This window comes from Mobula hypostoma, chromosome 4 (assembly GCF_963921235.1).
Source record: "Mobula hypostoma chromosome 4, sMobHyp1.1, whole genome shotgun sequence".
Classification (NCBI taxonomy): Eukaryota; Metazoa; Chordata; class Chondrichthyes; order Myliobatiformes; family Myliobatidae; genus Mobula; species Mobula hypostoma.
Genome location: NC_086100.1, coordinates 55,480,719 through 55,503,258, shown reverse-complemented (window position 1 = coordinate 55,503,258; position 22,540 = coordinate 55,480,719). Strand labels below are relative to the sequence as shown.

The 22,540-nt window shown below is 38.4% G+C and overlaps 1 protein-coding gene across 1 annotated transcript in view; it reads right to left on the bottom strand.

Moving 5' to 3' along the window:
* LOC134345942 (WD repeat-containing protein 49-like) overlaps nt 1–22,298 on the bottom strand; it is a 44,969-nt gene extending 22,671 nt beyond the window's left edge. Inside the window, exons 1-8 of the mRNA XM_063047292.1 lie at nt 22,269–22,298; nt 18,671–19,111; nt 14,680–14,856; nt 13,617–13,791; nt 11,543–11,710; nt 9,862–10,010; nt 5,011–5,244; nt 2,889–3,053 (exon numbers count right to left, since the gene is read on the bottom strand). Of these exons, the coding sequence (XP_062903362.1) occupies nt 2,889–3,053; nt 5,011–5,244; nt 9,862–10,010; nt 11,543–11,710; nt 13,617–13,791; nt 14,680–14,856; nt 18,671–19,111; nt 22,269–22,292 (1,533 nt within the window). The 5' untranslated portion in view covers nt 22,293–22,298. The remainder of the gene's footprint in view (nt 1–2,888; nt 3,054–5,010; nt 5,245–9,861; nt 10,011–11,542; nt 11,711–13,616; nt 13,792–14,679; nt 14,857–18,670; nt 19,112–22,268) is intronic.
* Nucleotides 22,299–22,540: the final 242 nt, after the last annotated feature.

Sequence of the window (22,540 nt, the reverse complement as noted above, 5' to 3'; positions counted from 1 at the left end):
AAGAACACACCATTAAGACACGGAGGGAATGGTCCCTTTGGAATGTTGAAGGAAAGAGGAAGATGTGTTCTGCAATGTTCAACACATTTCCTTTCTCTCTTATATCCATTCATCTCCACAGACAGATCAGTTGTGATTAATGAATTTTCATTTGTCTCTCTTGGGTCAATATCACATTTTCTGTCACTCAGTTCTTTTTGTACTCTACCTGATCTGAGACACTTAATTTATTTTGTAGATCTAAAACAAGAGAGAAAGGTTTCCTAGTTCTTATAAAAGGTCATTGACCTGAAGCATTAAGTTAATTCAAGTTTAGGTCTATTGTCATTCAACTGTACATATGTATATCACTAAACAGGACAATGTTTCGCCAGACTAAAGTGTACAACACAGCGCATGTAACTCATACACATAACACAAAAAGTAATATTACCCCAAATAAATTAACAACTATTAAGGTGCATACATGATACTAGTTAAAAAGTAAACAGTGTAATGCTGCTGGTACATCATACGTGATGAGACCTGGGTAGTGACAGGGAGCTCAGTAGTCTTATGGCCTGGGGGAAGAAACTATTCCCCATCCTAACAATTCTTGTCCTAATGCTATGGAACCTCCTGCCTAGTAGTAGGGGATCAAAGAAATTGTTAGATGGATAACAGGGATCATTGACAGTGCTAGGAATCCTGCATAAGTAACACTCCTGATAAATATCTAACGGGTGGAAGAAAGACCGCAATAATCCTCTCAGTAGTCCTTGCAATCCTTTGTGGAGACTTGTGGTCAGTACCTTGCAATTCTCGTACAAGGTGGTGATGCAGCTGGTAGGGACGTTCACTTGCGTCAATGCCCTCAGGAAGGGGAGATGCTACTGTGCTTTCTTGACCAACGAGGTGATGGTGAGATCCACCATTATGTGCACTCCCATGAATTTGGCGCTCCTAACTCTCTCCACGGAATGGCCTGTTTGTGCTGTGAGGAAGAGTCAGTCTGCACCTTCCTAAAATCCAAAATAATTTCTTTGGTCTTGCCAACGTTGAGACACAAGATGTTGTGCTCACACCATTCCACCAGCTGCTCTACATCCGATCTGTATGCTGTCTCATAATTGTTGTTGATGAGGCCAACTCCTAGTGTCATCAGTGAACTTGATGATTTGGTTTGAACTGGATCTAGCAATACAGTCAAGTGTCAGCAGCGTAAACAGCAACAGGCTGAGCACACAGGCCTGGGGAGCACCAGTGTTCAACATGATGGAACAAAAGATGTTTCTGCCTACATGGACTGACTGAGGCCTTTCTGCCAAGAAGTCCGGAATCCAGTTGCAGAGAGACATGGTGAGCCCCCATGAGGACAGTTTACTTACCAGCTTCTCTGGGATGATTATAACAACCTGAATTTAATAAACAGCATCCTGGCATATGAGGCACCATTTTCCAAGTGGGACAGGACAGGGTGGAGTTCAGAGGCTATGGCATCCTCAGTGGACCGACTTGAGCGATAAGCAAACTGGAAAGGGTCCAATGTAGCGGAATGTAAAGGAATTTAATATGATCCATAAGCAGCCACTCAAAGCACTTCTTTGTTGTTGAGTTCAGTGACACAGGACAGTAGTTGTTGAGGCAGGTTACTGTCTCCCTCTTGGGCACCGGGATGATGGGGGCCGCTTTGAAGCCTGAGGGTCAGGGGAGTGTTGCAGAGAGATGCTGAAGATGTCTGTTAGAATCTCAGTTAACTGGGCTGCCCAGTCACTCAGCACCTGAGCAGGTAGGTTATCAGGCCCCGCAGCTTTACATGAGTGGATCCTGGCTAGAGTCTTCCTCACATCAGCTGCAATTACTCAGAGTGCCTGCTCCTCAGCTGGGAGTGGGGCTTTCCTCACTTGCACATCATTCTGTGCATCAAACTGAGTGTAAAAGATATTCAGCCTATCAGGAAGAGAAGCGTGAGCGATTACTAGATTACTAGAAGGGGAGAAAGGAAACAACAAGATGAAAACAGGGACAGAAATTTTAAAAATAAATTACTGTAGCTCTGTCAAGCACAGAAGTGATAACTGAACATTATTTTTTGCAAATTAAGACATGGACAATTAAAATCTAGAGACCAGGGACCTGAACTCAGTCAGAACACACTAATCTGAACAATGAAATCCCCAGGGTTTCAGTTAAGGGCGGCAAATAGAAATTATGGGTGATACTGCCTGTGCACTCTTTATCAATATGCAGCATTCTGATGAAAATTACATACTGAAAACATATAAAGGTAATGAAACCTAATTTGCATTCAAATGGCACATGGAAGTACACCTCAAAACATTCTGAATAAAACTTAAGAAAAACAATGAGTGATTGAAGAGAGCTTAAAAAGGTGATTGAAGATCACTTGAGAACACCATGTGTAGAATGTAATGAGAATAGACACAGAAAGATGGAAACACCTTGGAAAGCAGGTATTAAAATAGGGCTAAAGTAAGTACAGAGTTTGCCTTAAATGGATGGAGGAAGGGGCTGGAATAGAGTGTGACATACAGGTGGGCGAGTAATTTAATAATTCAAAACCAACAGAGAAATCATGATAAGTTGGGTGGGGCTGGGCTGAGAAGAGCAGAGAGTCACCATTTACAATGGAACAAAAGGTGTTTTTTCACTTGTTTGCAGTGCAGTGCTGAAAGATATTTTCCAAGCCTGTCAACAGGTGAAAGTTAAAAAGCTGAAAATGTTGTAAATCTGACAGGTGGCAGTTATCATGAATTTGCTACCCTCAGTTTTGAACATTGGACCAGGAATCAATTTGCACAGATTAAAAGTAAATAGCAAATTCTTTACAATATAATCTCAAGCATAATACTTGTGATTTCTGAGCTGTATTTATATCATAACTTTACCTTCACTGTTCCATCAACACTTGCAGTGAATAACCTAGTCCCAGTCTCATTTAGTGCCATTGTTGTAATCTCAGAATTGCCATGACACCCAGTAAACTGTTTTACTTTTTGTCCAGTTTCAATCATCCAGATAGTGACTGTAGACCCAACATCTGAACTGATAACCTGCAAGGAAAGAACATCATGCACATGTCCTATTTAAACAGACCATCAGAGATGAAGCTCCAAAACAGGATATCATTTCAGTTAAAAATGATAAAAGAGGAAACAAGGTAAATTAGAAAGTGAATACTTTACTCAATTAGAAATTCAATACTTTTAAAACATCCAATATTTATTTTTGACAAATTCAATGGATGTTTTCGCAAAGTAATGCTTAAGTATTGTATACATTTTCCAACTTTATCAAAAACGTTCATGGCATAATGTGAGCCAAAATTCGAGCCACACTTTTTCCGCTCTGCCTTGTGTTTCGAGCAGAGTTCCATTTTCCATTCTGGCTTCTGCCCTACTCCTTTCCAGTCCTGATGTTGTGTCTCAATCTGAAATATCGACGGTTTAGTCCTTTCCATAGATGCTTCCTGACTTGCTGAGTTCATCCAGTATCTTGTGTTTTTTACATTAGAATACAGCTTTCCCTTTAGGAAAAAATTAACCTACATCTTGCAAATTACTCCCAGAAACTCCTACCATTTCTGCTCTGCTGTCATTCCTGTTAGGGTCCCCTTCCAATCAACTTTTGCTAGCTCATGTTTCTGTAATTACCTTTATCAACTGTTACACTGATATATCTAATTTTAGCTTGTCCCTCTCAAGCTATAGGGTGAATTCTATTACGTTATTCAAAGTTCAAAGTAAATTTATTATCAAAGTACATATATGTCACCATATACAACCCTGAGGTACATTTTCTTATGGGCATTCATAGTAAATACAAGAAACATAATAGTATCAATGAAAGACAGCTCCCAGCAGAATGGACAGACAACCAATTTGCAAAGGACAACAAACTGAGGTATTATTCAAATGCTTGCAAAGTGAATTTCTGCGTCACATGGTGGAAATCACAGCTTTCAATGTTACTGAGAAATAAAATCCAGTCTCAATTTCCTATGTTTCATCACAAAAATCAATGGAACTTTACAACAACAAATAAAAATACACCAAAAATATGTTTCTCCATTATATTCAAATTATTGATACAAAAATATTACTTAATTTCTTGGGTAAAAACTCACAACAAAAACTAGATTATAATTCCGCTTTGCTTATGGGAGATAATTCAAAGGAGTCCTCCTGAAGTGAAAATTACCTCATAAAATTATTGGTAGTAATTGAACTTCCATCAATAATGGATGGAAAAGTTATGAGATTTGTTTTTAATTTTTAATGATTTGCTTCCTGACAGTAATGGAACGATCACCCTTTAAGATCCAAAGCAAAAAATAAATAAAATTAATCTAGACGTAAATGAAAGCAGGAAGTTCAAAGTAAATTTATTATCAAAGTACATATATACTACATTTTCTTGTGGGCATTCACAGTAAATACAAGGAACCACAATAGAATCAAAGTAAAACTACACGCAACAAAGATGACCGAACAACCAATGTGCAAAAGACAACAATCAGTGCAAATACAAAGAGAAAAAAATTATTAATAATAAATAAATAAGAAATGAATATCAAGAACATGAGATGAAGAGTTCTTGAAAGTGAGTCCATAGTTTCTGGGAACAGATGCATGATGGGGAGAGTGAAGTTAACTGCTCTGGTTCAAGAGCATGATGGTTGAGGGATCCTAAGTCCTTTTATTCTCCTAAGGGTTCCTTTGCCTTAAATTCCCTAATTGAATTAAATTTAATATTCCAGAAAGAGAAGGATACAATGTGCTGAAAGTCACATTGCATCCTTCTATTTCTGAAATATTAAGCGATCAATTTTTCTTTAAACAACAGAGGTTTAATATTTGTGAGTGCATGTATAGTATTTGTTCAAATTACAACTTAAGCAGTTAGCAATATTGACTTCACACACTTAATCATATCACCATTAAGAAAGCTTATAGTATTGGCAACCTTAAATGTTATCAAGAGTATTGTTCTATTCCCATTTTTACTCACCTGTTTGAAATGAGAATTATAAAGCACACAGGTAACTGGTTTTTCATGACTTGTAATAGAATTGCCAGCTTCTTGTTTCATTTCTAACAATGTCAGCTGATTGTTAAAAGTGATGAACAGATGACCAAAGCGTTCGTTAAAACACAGAATTGTCTGAAATTCCAGAGACTTTGGAAACATACCGGCAAGTCGCTGGATACAGAGTTGATGGTGCATGTCCCAAATTCTCAAAATCTACAACGGTTTCAAATGATTATTCTGACTGAGGGATAAAACTCATAACAGTGTTTAATGTTTCTTGTAGGTTTAATATAACTTAGAACAGTATAGTATTAGGCCTTCTGGCCCACAATGCTTTATCTAACTAATTAAACTAATAATCAAATGACCAACTAAACCAATCCCTCTGTCTACAAAATGTCCATACCTACCTTTCATTTCCTGTACATTCATATGCCTCTTTAAGTGCTACCTTAACACCTCCATCATATTTGCCTCCATTAACACCTCAGGAAGTACATTCCAGGTACCCAGCACTCCCTGTGTAAAACAATTTTAACCACACATCTCCTTTGAACTTATCCATTCTCGCCTTAAATATATACCCTCTGGTATTAGACATTTCAATTCTGGGAAAAGGATACTCATTGACTACTCTATATATGTCCATTATAATCTTACAAACTCACTCAGATCTCCCTTCAGCCACTACCACTCCAAAGAAAAGTAACCAAAGTTTGCCCAGCTTCTTATAGCACATGTCCTCTAATCTAGCTGCATCCTGGTAAGCCTCTTCTGCACCCTATCCAGAACCTTGACATTCTTCCTATAATGGTGCGACCAGGACTGAATGCAGCACTCCAGATATGGCCAAACTAAAGTTTTATAAAGTTGTAACATAGCTTCTCAATTCCTGAATTCAGTTTCTCAACTAATAAAGGCAAGCATGGCAAATGTCTTCTTTACCACCCCATTCCCACTGTAGCCACTCCTAGAAAGCAATGGACTTTGATCTTCAGATGCCACTGCACATCAACACTGTTAAAGGCTTTGGCTTTAATAGTACTGATCATTACCTCAGTCATTTGAACATAGATAGGTAACACAGTAGCACATCTAGCAGAGTCATGGCCTCACAATACCAGAGACTTTGATTCAAGCTTAGGTGCTGTCTATGTTTAAATAGCACATTTTCTCTTTAACTGCATGTGTTCTGGTTTCCATCCCAGACATGTGCAGGTTGGTAAGATAATTGGCTACTGGCTTGTGTATATAGTGAGAGATGAAAGCTGAGAGAAGTGAGGAATATCAGCTGGTTGAGTAGTGTCGCAACAATAACCTTGCATTCAATGGCAGCAAGACCAAGAAATTGATTGAGAACTTCAGGAAGAGGAATGCAGGAGAATATAGACTAGTCCTCAATTGAGGCATCAACTATGGAAAGAGTAAACAGTTTCATGTTCCTGAGCATCAACATCTCAGAGGGTCTACACTGGGCCCAACACATTAATGCAATCACAAAGAAGATATGGCTGTGCTCTACTTCATTAGAAATTTGAGGGGACTTGGTATGGCACCAAACAGTCTTGCAAATTCCCACTGTGGACAGCATTTTGATTGGTTGTATCACAGCCTAGTATGGAGCCTCCAAATCACAGGATCACAAGGGTCCTCAAAGGGTTCTAGACTCTGCAGTACGTCATGGGCAGAAGCATCTTCACATTTAAAGATATTTCCAAAAGGCAGTGCCTCAACAAGGCAGCTTGCATCATTAAAGACCCTCTCCATCCAGGACATGCCCTCTTTGTGTTACTACATCGGGCAAGAGGTTCTTTATCTTTTGCACTACTTAATTTTGTAATTTACAGTAATTTTTATGTCTGGCACAGTACTGCTGCTGCTAAACAACAATTTTTTACGACATGTCAGTGATAGTAAACCTGATTCTGAGCTATAGGGAGAATGAGAAAAGGAAATAATGGAGGATTAATGTAAGTGGGCAGTTGAAGATCAGCTTGTACTTGATGAACCTGAAGGCCTGTTTTGGTGCTGTACAACTTGGTAAGTATATTGATACTCTCATACCAATCTACTTAAGTTTAGATTTTGGTTTCAACACTGTAGAGATATTTACTTAAATTTTTCCAAAGTAAATTTCTGAAACCATGTTGGAAAATCTTTTAAAACAATTAATCCTCGTAAAAGTCAGTGACATGAAAAGTTAACACTTGTCCACTCTTCACAGATTCTGCCTACCATAGAACCATAGAGCATTACAGCACAGAAACAGGCCTTTTGGCCCTTCTTGGCTGTGCCGAACCATTTTTCTGCCTTGTCCCACTAACCTGAACCTGGACCATGTCCCTCCATACACCTCTCATCCATGTACCTGTCCAAGGTTTTCTTAAAAGTTAAAAGTGAGCCTCCTCATCTGGCAGCTCATTCCACACTACCACCACCCTCTGTGTGAAGAAGCCCCCCCGCCAATGCTGCTTTTAAACTTTTCCTCCTTCACCCTTAACCAATGTCCTCTGGTTTTTTTCTCCCCTTGCCTCAGTGGAAAAAGCCTGTTTGCATTCACTCCATCTATACCCATCATAATTTTATATACCTCTATCAAATCTCCCCTCATTCTTCTACGCTCCAGGGAATAAAGTCCTAACCTGTTCAACCTTTCTCTGTAACTGAGTTTCTCAAGTCCCAGCAACATCCTTGTAAACTTTCTCTGCACCCTTTCAACCTTATTAATATCTTTCCTGTAATTTGGTGACTAAAACTGCACACAATACTCCAAATTCAGCCTCACCAATGCCTTATACAACCTCACATAACATTCCAACTCTTATACTCAATACTTTGATTTATAAAAGCCAATGTACCAAAAGCTCTATTTACGACCCTATCTACCTGTGACGCCACTTTTAGGGAATTTTTTATCTGTATTCCCAGATCCCTCTGTTCTACTGCACTCCTCAGTGCCCTATCATCTACCTTGTATGTTCTACCTTGGTTTGTCCTTCCAAAGTGCAATACCTCACACTTGTCTGAATTAAACTCCATCTGCCATTTTTCAGCCCAGTTTCCAGCTGGTCCAAATCCCTCTGCAAGCTTTGAAAACCTTCCTCAGTGTCCACTACACCTCCAATCTTTGTATCATCAGCAAATTTGCTGATCCAATTTACCACATTATCATCCAGATCATTGATACAGATGACAAATAGCAATGGACCCAGCTCTGATCCCTGTGGCACACCACTAGTCACAAGTCTCCACTCAGAGAAGCAGTCCTCCACTACCACTCTCTGGCTTCTTCCATTGAGCCAATGTCTAATCCAATTTACTACCTCTCCATGTATACCTAGCGACTGAATCTTCCTAACTAACCCCCCATGCAGGACCTCGTCAAAGGCCTTACTGAAACCCATGTAGACAACATCCACTGTCTTCCCTTCATGCACTTTCCTGGTAACCTGCTTGAAAAACACTAATAGATTGGTTAAGCATGACTTACCATGCACAAAGCCATGTTGACTCTCCCCTAATAAGTTCCTGTCTATCCAATCTCTCCTATCCTATCTCTCAGTACTCCTTCCAATAATTTACCTACTACTGACGTCAAACTTACTGGTCTATAATTTCCCGGATTACTTTTAGAGCCTTTTTTAAATAACGGAACAACATGAGCTATCCTCCAATCCTCCAGCACCTCACCCATAGATACCAACATTTTAAATATATCTGCCAGGACCCCTGCAATTTCAACACTAGTCTCCTTCAAGGTCTGAGGAAATACCCTGTCAGGTCCTGGGGATTTATCTACTCTGATTTGCCTCAAGATAGCAAGCACCTCCTCCTCCTCAATCTGTATAGGTTCCATGACCTCACTACTTGTTTGCCTTATTTCCATTGACTCCATGCCAGTTTCCAAAAAACACATTTAAGATCTCCCCCATTTCTTTTGGTTCCATATATAGACGACCACTCTGATCTTCAAGAGGACCAATTTCATCCCTTACTATCCTTTTGCTCTTAATATACCTGTAGAAGCTCTTTGGATTATCCTTCATCTTGACTGCCAATGCAACCTCATGTCTTCTTTTAGCCCTCCTGATTTCTTTCTTAAGTATTTTTTTTGCACTTTTTATACTCCTCAAGCACCTTATTTGCTCCCTGTTTCCTATACATGTCATACACCTCTCTCTTCTTCCTTATCAGAGTTCCAATATCCCTTGAGAACCAAGGTTCCTTATTCTTATTCACTTTGCCTTTAATCCTGACAGGAACATACAAACTCTGCACTCTCAAAATTTCTCCTTTGAAGGCCTCCCACTTACCAATCACATCCTTGCTAGAGAACAGCCTGTCCCAAACCATGCTTTTTAGATCCTTTCTCATTTCTTCAAACTTGGCCTTTTTCCAGTTTAGAACCTCAACCCAAAGACCAGATCTATCTCTATCGATGATCAAGTTGAAACTAATGGTGTTATGATCACTGGAATCAAAGTGTTCCCCTACACACATTTCCATCACCTATCCTAATTTGTTTCCTAATAGGAGATCTAATATTGCATCCCCTCTAGTTGATACCTCTATATATTGATTTAGAAAACTTTCCTGAACACATTTTACAAACTCTAACCCGTCTAGACCTTTAACAGTATGGGAATCCCAATCAATATGTGGAAAATTAAAATCCCTTACTATCACAACTTCATGTTTCCTGCAGTTGTCTGCTAACATTTGAGAAGATCCAACATTCTCTGTCTTTATCTCATAGCATTTTGCTTTTGAACTGTATGTTTCTTGTTATTTAATATATTTGTGAATATATCAAAAGAAAATTATTCTCACCTTGTCCTTAGAAAAACTAAAGAGTTGTTTTCGTGACACATTAAATTGTACAGCTATTACACTAGCTAGGTGACCTTGTAAAACTCCATTGGGTTTAGACATTACATAAGGGTTCCAGAGGTAAATGTGATGATCTACAGCAGCTGAAGCTAGTAGGAATAAAATGCAGTTTTATCAGATGAGCTATTATCTATAATACTGATTAAAAAATGACATTGCACTTTAATACAACCTTTTAAAGCTAATAGTGTTTATGAAAGGGATATATATATTCAATAAAACAAATGCAAATATATAGAAACCCAGCATAAATGTGTTGTCATTTGAGATATAACACATTATGTGATGCAGTATCATGTTAAGTGATAACATACCTGGGTATTTTATCCCCCAGATAACATAATTCATTTTAAAAAATAACTATTCCATGATCCATCATGACACCAAGATGCCATAGATGGCATCAAGGTTACGCCTCAGAGTTAGTTGTGTTTTAGATTTATGGGGATGTTTTTGGAGACAGCATGGCGAGATAGGGGTCAGGTCAGAATGTAGGGACATGGATGGGGAGGAACTAGAGATCAGGGACAGTAAATGAAGAGTAAAAGGGAGGAGTCAGTGGGTCTATTCCAGGTTGGAGAACTCTGCAGTCAAAGGTCAGCAATCCTCCGTGAGTCAGGTCGGCAAATGATGGGGATAAAGACCATGATCCCCATGGCCAAGGAATATGGTCAACGGACTCTGAGGGCAAGGGCTTGTGACCCCCAGGTCAGCAAGTTCCAGGGACAGAAATCCGTCCAAGTCCAGAGGTCATGGCCCGCAGAGCAAAATGGAGTGATAAGCACGTGGTGGAGTAAATACCGCAGGTGGAAACTCGAAGGTCAAAGACCAAAGCTGGTGAGTCTGGAGGTCAAGGCCTGAAGGTTAAAGCCCCTAGGTTGGCACATCTGGAAATCAGAGGCCCAATGTCAGTGAATCTCTGAGTCAGGGGCCAAGGATTTGAGGTTGGAGACCCAGAGACAGTTTGGCAGCCTGTCAGTGTATGTAAATTGGCTTGCTTTGCTGGTTTTGTTTCACTCATACTGCTGAGTACTATGTTGGCGCAGGAACGTGTGGAGACACGTGCAGGCTGCCTGCAGCACATTGTTAGGTTATTTTGGCTGTTAATGTAAATGTTGCATTTCACTGTATATTTTTATGTAACTATGATAAATAAATGTATCTGAATCTAAAAATAGAAATCTATAATTGAGCTTCCATAGACTGGAGATATAAACTCTCTTGGATGCAAACTTTCATACAAACCTTATTGGAAAACTATATAATTATTCCACGTCCCATGCTTCAATACATTTGGCAAACACAAGCCCCAATCGTATCCTATCCCTCTCTAAGCAGACTCCTGTGATAGTGCAATGCAAGTCTAACTAATCTAACTTTGCTGTAAAATTGCTGAAAATTTGAGGTAAAATTGGGCTTCTGAAAAACAGCTGAACTCAAGAAATTATTCATGCTTTTAAGGATATTTAAAATTAATTTATTAAGTATTTGATAATATTATAAGATGGCATAAAAGAACAGTTAAAATTACTCCCCAATTTTTTTTCTGTTCTATTACGAATCATGAGCTTACAGAGCTTCCGGTTCAATTTTGAAGACAGAAAAACACAAACTCACTTACCAATTAAGTTGAGCCCAGGGTGGTAATCAAATGCATTTACACCTTCAGTAACGTGAAAAGCAGTGACTTTAAGTGTGGTTGTTCCTTTTTCTCTCCAGCCCAGGACTATTGTGTTCAAGTCAGTAGTAGCACAAGAAATGAAAATCTCCAAGTGAGAGCAATAACTCACTGGAGAACAAAAGCAATCAAGCATTAGTAATGCACACACAATACAAGTAAGGATGTCCTTTGCTTGGAGCTAGGTGGTGCCTGATGCCAACCACATAATGATTCCTTTAATTTGAAGAATCAAAGGGAAAGTTACCTTGTCATTTCTCCCGAGATATGGCGATTGGGAGAAAAGACAGGAATTAACTACAATGTCCAGGGATCTTTGAGGTTCTCTTTAAGGTTGCAACAGAATTGGAAAAACCTGGAGAACGGGAACGATGGACTGGCTATTGATAGTTTAGAGTTAAACCTGTATGTGCCCAAAATGGATACAAAGGTGATGTTGAAGTGAGATAGGATGGGTTAGGGGGCATTCAGAACATTATTAACTATTTATTTTTAAGTGGTGTAGCAGTTATTACCAATCTTTAATTTAATGAGCCACCTTCCTGAATGGCCGCAGTCCTGGTGAAGGTATTCCCACTGAGGTGTTAGGGCGGGAGTTACAGATTGAAGCTCATTGATATACAAGGGCCCCTAATATATTTCGAAATTAAGAAGATGCACAACTCAAAAGAGAATTAGCAGATGGGGGTGTTCCTTTTTGGTGCAAACACCATGGGTTGAGATTTGCTGACACAGTAGCCTAGGTGAGGAACTGCTATGCACTTTGTACCTTGTCATGTTATAGCTTTGTACACCAGTAGTGGATAGGATAAATGCCCCCTCACATAGATCATGGGGTGTCAGTCAAATGGACTACTTTGTCCCGGATGATTTGGGGCTTCTTGAGATTTGTTAGCTCTGCACTCATCCACTTAAGTGGAGATTATTCCACCAGGCTCCTGATTTGTGCCACATAAATGGTAGAAAGGCACTGGAATGTGAGAAGGTAAGCCACTTGCAGAGATACCCACCCTTTGACTTATCCTTGCAACCATGGTGTGTTTATGTGGCTGGTAATGATGGATTTTAATTCAGTGGGTATTGATGGTAGGAGATACAATACTATTATACCATGCAACATCAAAAAAAGGTAGATAAGTTGTCTCATGCTGGAAATGACCATTGACCAGTACTTTTGTGGCACAAGTATTACTTCCCTCTTATGAACCCATGCCTGAACGTTGGCTTCGTCTTGCTGCATGCAGGCAGGGGCTTAATCATTTGCTGAGATGTGGAGTAGAATTTGACATCATGGAGTACCACCCCCTCTGCAGGCTGAGAAAGCTACATTCGAATACTTGCAAAATAATGCATGAAGTTACAGACATCCTGCAGCACATTACAATCCAAGCAAGTCCTTGGTTCTCACTACCCGCTCATCTCCAGAAAAGGAATAACTCTCACTTTGACTTATTGGAAATAGATAGCAAAATATGAAATGTTGCAAATATTTCAGCTCCAATCTGAATGCACATAAACATGGTCTTCATTACCTTGATAGATCTTAACAGCACAGTCCTTATTCTACACAGAAGTTGAGGTTTGGCCTCTGCAGGTATCAGTTTACACTTGTGTCCTGTACATTGTTCCTCATTGAAGCTCAGGAAAGGGAATTGTTTCCTAAACACGTTGGGTAGATCTGGCCTTTCCATCAAAATTATTTATTTCAGAATAATAATTATTTCCAGTGCCCTAATAAAAATGGAAAATGCTACCACTTTTACATAGAGCATGGTTTTTTAAATGGTTGCAGAAAATACTAAACAATCATATTCTAAAAAGCTGCTCTTTCTGTCATTTCACAGAAGGTTTTACATTATGAGCAAAAACCACACCCCTTACTCCAGGAAACTGATACGACATATCCAATACAGCAGATAAAGCAGATAATGTAGTCCATGTACCACACCCCTTACTCCAGGAAACTGATACGACATATCCAATACACCAGATAAAGCAGATAATGTAGTCCATGTACCTTGCCTGACCCATTCTTTACTATGCCCCTTGTGATTTAAGATGAAGCAGCATTTGTGACTTCCTTTGACCAGCTCCTGCCAGCTAATAGCAATGGTCGTCTCCTGCTCATCTGTTGAACTGGCTGGTCTCTCGAAAAGTGAAATTAAAACTGTGGTAAAACAGATAGCATTAACCTGCAAGAAAGAAACAAAAAGTCGATAATAAATTTAAGAACATACTACTAAAGGAGATGACTACAGCAAATTTATGATACATAAAGAACACAATGGCTTCGCGGTAAGTTCGCCCAACTCTAAAGGAGCTTTATTGAACACAAAAATATTCATAACCTTTCACTTAACTGGTGCTGATGTACTGTTGCAATGTTATAATACCACAGGATTTGAGAAGGTAGCTGTTCAAAACAATGCAGCACAGTTCATCCAGATCATTGTGCAGGCATTGTATCCAGTTGAGTAAAGTAGATTTCTGAACATAAACAGAATTACACTTTTCTCTTTGATCCCTATTCAGATCGATAAAGAACATTAATAAGAATAGGAAAGCAACCAAATGTTAGGGTAACACTAAATGAGATGTAATCATTCATGGGCAATTATATGGATTTGTTAAAATTCTGTTAAATTTGTTATAGAACCTTTTGGTCCACATTGCCTGTGCTGAGATGCCAGCCCAAACTAATTCCATCTGCCTACACACATTCTATATTCCTCCATTCCCTTCCTGTTCATAGCCCTAACTAAACGTCTTTTAAACATTGCTATCATATCTGCTCCACTACTTCCTCTGACTGTGTACTCTCCTGAAAATTGCCTCAAAAATAAGCCTGGATTCAATGAAGGTACATCTTAAGCTGATATCAGATTTTTTTTTTACCAAATACTTTTCTTTCAACTTTTCTTTTGAAATCTGAGATATTGTATTTTTGGCTCATCTTGGCTACAAAAAAAAATTGGTGGATAGTTAAATAAATGATCTTTGGCAAACAATCAAATGAAGACAGCAAAAATCTTAAACTAACGGCACTAGAACAAATACATTTAGTGATCACTGCAACTTACCTCTCCACAAACATCACCAAAGGTGAGAATTGCTTCATTTCCATCTTCTGGGTTACACCAATAATGCATACAGATAAGAATGTTCCATAACCCGTAAAGTTTGTATTGGCAAGAAAATTCTTCTTTGGAATTAAAATCATAGAAGCAAATCTCCTTACTGGTAAAGGCAACAGCTATCTTTGAAAAGAACATGAAATGATTCTATTTGTAGCATGTGAAAGAGTTTTTAAGCAAAACGTAGAGATCAATATTGTGCCTCGTTAACAATAATTAGGTCATAACTGAAACTAATCCAAACTTGATGTCAGTTAAAGAACAGGACGTGCACAGTACCCAAATATTGCTTAATTGATACTGAACTTTTGACACACAGTTACTATTGGCATTTCTGCAAACACAATGGTTCAACAGTGTTCATATGACACACTAAAAAACACTAAAGCATTCAGATCTGTTGAACTATTAATAAAATTATGCACAACCCAATATCATAATCCTGCATTTCCCCCAGATTCCCTCAAAACCAATGGTTACTTGTCAGTTTCAGATTTAAAATTTGAAACAAACTTCCCATATCTTGCCACTTGTGAAAGAGATCCAAATATTTACTGTGCTTGAGGAAATATTCCCCAACTTCATTCCCAAACCCCTGAACTATGCTTCCTGGTCTTTTTTTCTGTCTATTAGTTACCTTCAGAAAAATCAAGTTACCCCACCACAACTACCTTTTAATTCTAAATACAAAGGGACATTGGAACAGCAGTAGGACATTTAACCTAAAATCTTTTCCGCGATACTGCTTATTACCTTGTTTAACAAAAAAAAAGCTATCATTCAGAACAAACCTAGTTTGTATAATCTCTCCTTGTAATCTAATATTAAACTTAAATGATAACAGCCTGGTAAAGTTACATTTCCTCCAAAGCCAATGTGTCGAAGATAAGATGCAATGCATTTTAGTGCTCTAGAGTCTAGACAATGATTTGCTTAGCGGTAACTTAATGTCGATCATTTGTATTCTGGTCCTTCAGATACAAAGACTGAAATTCCATAAACCTTTTATAATTTTCCATATCTGCAACCGTGCCCCCCTGGATATTTTAATGAACTATGTACAAAGAACCTCAAATGTCTACACTGATATATCTGACTTATTGCTATAATCCAACCACTTTTTGGTCCAAAAAGGGTAACACAGTCAGCAAACTAAAATCAATTGCCACATTTTAGCCAATTAGCTCAATCTTTCTTGTTTATGGTGCTGCTTAAATGTACACAATATCATTGCTTCATTAGTAAACCTGGAAATATTAGTAAATGTAGCTGAAGGATGGATGTAGTTGGGAGCTGAATGGCCAAGGTTACCCATTGTATCAGAGGGATATGAAGGTAGGCAGAGGGGATGGTGTGGCTCTGCTGGTAAAGAATAGCATCAAATCTTTAGAAAGATGTGACATAGGATAGAAAGACGCTGAATCCTTGCGGATTGCATTAAGAAACTACAGGGGTAAAAGGACTCTGATGGCAAATATATACAGGCTCCAAACAGTAGTTGGGATGTGGACTACAATGGGAAATAGAAAAGGCGTGTCAAAAGGGCAATGTTATGATAGCCATGGGAGATTTTAACATGCAGGTTAATTGGGAAAATCAGGTCGATAATGGACCTCAAGAGAGTAAATTTGTGGAAAGTCTACGAGTTGTCTTTTAAGAGCAGTTTGTCATTGAGACTACTAGGGGATTGGCTATACACATCAAAGTTGCTGGTGAATGCAGCAGGCCAGGCAGCATCTCTAGGAAGAGGTACAGTCGACGTTTCAGGCCGAGACCCTTCGTCAGGACTGAAGGTCTATGTAGGGCACCTAGACCAGATGAAATATGCCCTAGAATTCTGAAAGAGGTAGGAGTGGAGATTGTGGAGACATTAGTAATGATCTTTCGAGAATCATTTGTCTCTGGAATAGCTCCGGAGGACTGGAAAATTGTAAATTTCACTCCACTCTTTAAGAAAGGAGGAAAGCAACAGAAAGGAAATTATAGACTAGTTAGCCTGACCTCAGGCCAATGCCAGATGGGAAGATGTTATTGTTAAGGATGAGGTTATGGAGTACTTGGTGACACAGGACAAGATAGGACAAAGTCAGCATCGTGTCCTTAAGAGAAAATCTTGCCTCACAAACCTGCTGGAATCCTTTCTGGAGATTACAAGTAGGATGGATGCAGTGGATGGTGTATATTTGGAGCTTATGAAGGCCATTGACAAGTTGCCACACATGAGGCTGCTTACCCAGTTAAGCACCCATAGTATTACAGAAAAGTTACTAGCATGGTTAAATCATTAGCTGATTGGTAGGATGCAATGAGTGGGAATAAACTGATGCTTTTCTGGTTGGTTGCCAGTGACTAGTGGTGTTCCAGAAGGGTTGGTGTTGGGACTGCTTCTTTTATGTTGTATATCAATGATTTAGATGATGGAATAGATGACTTTGCTGCCAAGTTTGAATATAATACAAAGATTGGTGGAGGGGCAGGTAGTATTGAGGGAACAGGAAGGCTTCATAAGGACTTAGACAGATTAATGGGCAAGAAAGTGGCAAATGAAATACAACACTGGAAAATGCATGTTCATGTATTTTGGTAGAAGAAATAAATGTTCAGGCTATTATCTAAATGGGGAGAAAATCCAAAGTTTTGAGATGCAAAGGGATTTGGGAGTCCTTGTGCAGAACACCCTGAAGGTTACCTTGCAGGTAAAGTCACTGTTGTGGAAGTCAAATGAAATGTTAGCATTAATTTCAAGATGTCTAGAATATAAGAGCAGGGATGTGATGCTGATGCTTTATAAGACACTGATGAGACCTCACCTTGGGTATTGTGAACAGTTTTGGGCATTTTATCTAAGAAAAGATGTCCTGGCATTGGAGAGAGTTCAGAGGAGGTTCACAAGGATGATTCCAGGAATTAAAGAGTTATCGTATGAGGAACACTTGATGGCTCTTTGCCTGTGCCGCTGGAATTAAGAAGGATGGGGTGGGGGGGGGGGGTTCTCATTGAAACCTTTCAAATGTTAAAAGATCTGGACAAAGAAAGGATCTTTCCCATGGTGGAGGAGTCTAGGACAAGAGGGCACAGCCTCAGGATTGAGGGCTATCATTTTTCTAAAAACAGAGATGCAGAGAAATTTCTTTAGCCAGAGGGTGGTGAATTTGTGGAATTTGTTACCTCAGGCAGCTCTGTAGGTCAGGTCTTTGGGTGTATTTAAGGCAGAGCTTGGTAGGTTCTTGATTGAACACTGCATCTAAGCTTATGGGGAGAAGGGCGGGGAGTGGGGCTGAGGAGAGGACAAAAGGATCAGCCATGATGGAATGGTGGAGTAGACTCAATGGGCCAAATGGCCTAATTCTGTTCCTATGTCATATGGTCTTATGGAAATATGGCTTTGTATTGCAACATCCAACGGAGCTTCAAATGTCACACAAGTCCCAGCCTTCCAATCTAAGTAGTCATTCCATATACTCAGCCCTCTTTGGCTGTCTTTGGATCAAGTCTCTCGGAGAGAACAGAGATGAAAATAGCAACAAGGAACAAGATGTCAAAGGATGTTAAGGATGTCAAAATTTAACTGTAGAGAGTTGGGAAGAGAAGTCAGTGTAAGAACTGTTTTGGCAATATCTAGATGAAGAAGAATAAAACTGGGAGTGGCAGGTCCTATTCAGCAGGAGGGACATTGAAGAAAGATGGGCCGTTCACTGTTCATTGCATCAAACGCTGCAGACAAGATAAGATAAAGATCTATGGGCCACGTTTCCATTCTGATGAATCCTTTAGAAAATAATTAACAAACTATTGCTTTATTTTAATACAGATTATATTCCAGACTAATGTGGAATCAATTACATCTTATTATGCAAGCAGATTTAGAAAGTACTCTATAATGCCCTTTCTCCCCACAGTTTCAGAAGTAGCCAGTATTTTAGAAGTGTAATCCTACCTTGTTCACATTTGCTAAGGACACCATACTTGTTACCCAAAGGTCTCGCAATCTCACAGAATCAGTGGCAACTCGTAAAGTTTTCTCCAACTTTAAGTTCTCACCCCAAACGCTCATCCAACCATCTTTACTCAGACTAAGGTAATGGTGTGAATTCTCCAGGTAGACGATACTTTGAATAGGTTCCTTTTGATGTGATGGAAGCAATATAATATCTCTCCACTGGGGAACAAGTGAAGACTTCACACGCTCTTCTTTTTCATAATGACCCAAAAGCATGAATGTCATGACTTTGTCCCAGTCAACAAAACCATCTCCTGTAACATCAATTCGGTCAAACAAATCTCCATATTCTTCTTCAACACCACATCCAAGGGCAGTGAACATATTGTCAATAAAGGTCTTTCTATTAACTGGCACAAGTTCTTTAAAATTTGGTGGCTATAAGCGGAAAGAGCATATAAATACTGGTTTTATAATAAAATTATATGATGATTAATTACATTCAATCCTAAACTGTACTTAGCATCAAGTGTTACAGAGCAATTTTAAAGCAATGGGCTGTTAATAAATTAACATAAATTAATTTAATGAAGGTGTGTTACAATTTTAATATTTCCATTATTTGGCCTTAGCAAATAATTTCTATTCAGTAATACCACAAGCAAGTTTGAAAAATAGATTTGTATAAAATATTTTTTTATTAACAAACTGATTAATAGGTACAACATTTAACTTCAAATGACAAGAGTTTTATTTAATAAAATGACAGAAACAATTTTATTTAACACATCACTAGAAATAGATTTGCTCCCAATAATTTAACTTAAACAACATTTTATCTCACTATGCTTGATCCTTTCTTTCAATTTGGTGGTTTTATGAGCAACTGTGCCAACTTGGTATATCCTAGTCTCACTGGAGATTGGTAGATATGAGTGGCACATTTTATTTATGCCAATTATTCATGATCTAACTCTGCTAATAACAAAGCCTTAATTATTGGATACCCATTCATCCAGAAAGATGGTAACCATAATTCCCATTTACCTGAAAAGGCGATATATAAAGTCATAGATAGAGTCGTAGAGAAGTACAGCACAGAAACAGGCCCTTTGGCCTATCTAGTCCATGCCAAAACCATTTAAGCTGCCTTCTCCCATTCCCCTACCAGTTATGTTCATATCCAAACTTCTCCTAAACAATGAAATCAAGCTTGCATGCACCATTTGTGCTGGCAGCTCATTCTGCACTCACAACCCTCTGAGAGAAGAAGTTTCCCTTCATGTTCCCCTTAAACTTTTCACCTTTCACCCTTAACCCATGACCTCTGGTTGCAGTCCGACCCAACCTCAGTGGAAAAAGCCTGCTTGCATTAATCCTATCTATATCCCTCATAATTTTGTATACTTCTATCAAATCTTCTCTCAATCTTCAATGTTCTTAAGAATAAAGTCACAACCTATCTAATCTCTCCTTATAACTCAGGTCCTCCAGACCCAGCCAACAACAGATTTCAAGGAAAATCGGAAGATCTGGTTCTAACTCATTCACCACAAATAAATGACATTCCTATCAATTGTGCATACTGACGACAGCTGCAGGTTGGTTGCAATATTTAACAGTATACAACAAATGTTTCAGGGATTTTTGCATCAATTCTTGAAGTCTGTATATTAATCAAATTAATATTTGAATTGTAAAAATCTGGCTTGAATGGAGTTTAATCTCTTGAATCCATAAGACATAGGAGCAGAATTAGGCCATTCAGACCAATAAGTGTGTTCTGCCATTCAATGATGGTGGACTTATTATTCCGTATCAATCCTATTTTGTCTCCTCCCTGTAACTTTTGACACCCTTACTAATCAAGAACCTTTCAACCTCTGCTTTAAACATCCCAAATGACTTGTCCTCCACAGCTATCTGTGGCAATGATTTTCAAAGATTTACCAACCCTCAGTCTAAAGAAATTCCTCCTCATTTCTGTTCTAAAGGGACATCCATCTATTCTGAGGGGGTCCCTTCTGGTCCTAGACTCTCCACTCTATCCAGGACTTTCAATATATAATAGAGTAGAATACATCTATCTAATAGATATTCAATATATAATAGAGTAGAATACATATACGTAATAGATATTCAATATATAATAGAGTAGAATACATATACGTAATAGATATTCAATATTAAGATGAATCTAAAATAAGTTGACTGGTTCCAAGTCTGGTTTTAAAGTAGCTTTTCTTTAGAATAGAAGTAAATAATTTGAAGTTTTTGAACTATGAACATACTATCAGTTTTTTCTACATTTGGGCACTACCTGGAGACAAAGGACAATAGAAATATATATCAAGGCCACATAATAAAATACATTGAGAAAATAAAGATGCTATAATAAAAATCCAATCAATTTCCAACCCACAAAGTTAAATTATGAATGACAACTCTGTGACTGTGTTGCAGTAACCATCCTCAGCCTTTTCTACAGCATTGAAATCATCCTCTTCCAGTCCCTTCTTTAAAAAACCTCTGCCCTTACAAGGGTCTATCCTTGTTCCTGTTCTGTTTTCCACTGTATCACACCCATTTGAAACCTTATCTTCCAATCAATGCATAATAGTAACTTTACCACTAGTAGACTTTACCAATCTACAAAATCTTAACTACCTTCAAGCTGTCGGAGTGTTCCTTTGAATTTGCACAGAATAAATTATTACTTCCCTCAGCTAATGTTTTTATTCCTCCTAATGAACTCCTCTAACCATCGTTTCAGGCTGAACACACCTTGGTGTCCAGTCTGACCTGTCAAGAGTTACACATCACTTGCATTCTCTATCATTTCTGATTTTCATGTCACTCATATCCCACTGCTACTATATACATCATTGGGCATCTTTTACCTCCAGCCTTAATTATGCTAACAAAGTTCTTACCAAATTCATGTCATTTATGTTCCATCAGTTTAATATTCAAAGTGATGTACTGCATAAGCTAACTACCTAGCCTTCCTCATGAGAGCATGTAAAGATAGTGGCAATGAAACAATTCCCCTAAGTAGGGAAGTCAATAGATTTTAGGCAATTGCTAGAAAACCTAGAGGGGTCTTAAAATGACCTATTTTTCAGCTCAGGGTTAGTCTTTGTGAAGAATTCATTATCAGAAACACAATGGAGGTAGAATTCTCAGATTTGAGAAATATATTTAAAGAACCATGTTTCTATGATTGGCTCTCCGTTACGGCAGATCAAATGTGATATTAAAATTTATTTTCACCTAACTCCCATTATCTCTTACAGCTCTTCAATCTTCAAATGCCTAATCCTCTAATTCTGGTCTTTTCTGCATCATTTTCTTTTATTCTCCAAACATCAGTGACAGGTCCTGTGGTATTCCACATACCTCCAAACTCCCTCTCCAATCTCTTTCTCACTTTCTTCAATCTCTTTTATCCAGTTTGCATCATGCAAATATAAATGACTGAGTATAGCATTATTTTTTTGCAAGAATATAACCATAAAATATTCAATTCTGCCTTGTTATCAACATGATTATTTACCTCAAATGACGAAGAGCTTGCATAATCATAAAAACCTACCATGAATACATCCTGTAACTTCATTATATCTTCGACAGTGAGCTGGTTTTCTAGTTTATCTGGAGCTTTTTTTGACATTTCCATTTCATTTGGATTTGATTCAAGTGTTTTGAATTTATGTACATTTTCCACTTTTTCAGGCTCTACCAGTAACTGAATTGACATTCTTCAAATGCTCTTAGGTCTGTCAACAATCGAACAAAAAAAGCAGCCAGCAGTTTACCCTCATGAAATACATTTGTGACTGTGACTGATGATTTATTATAAAATTT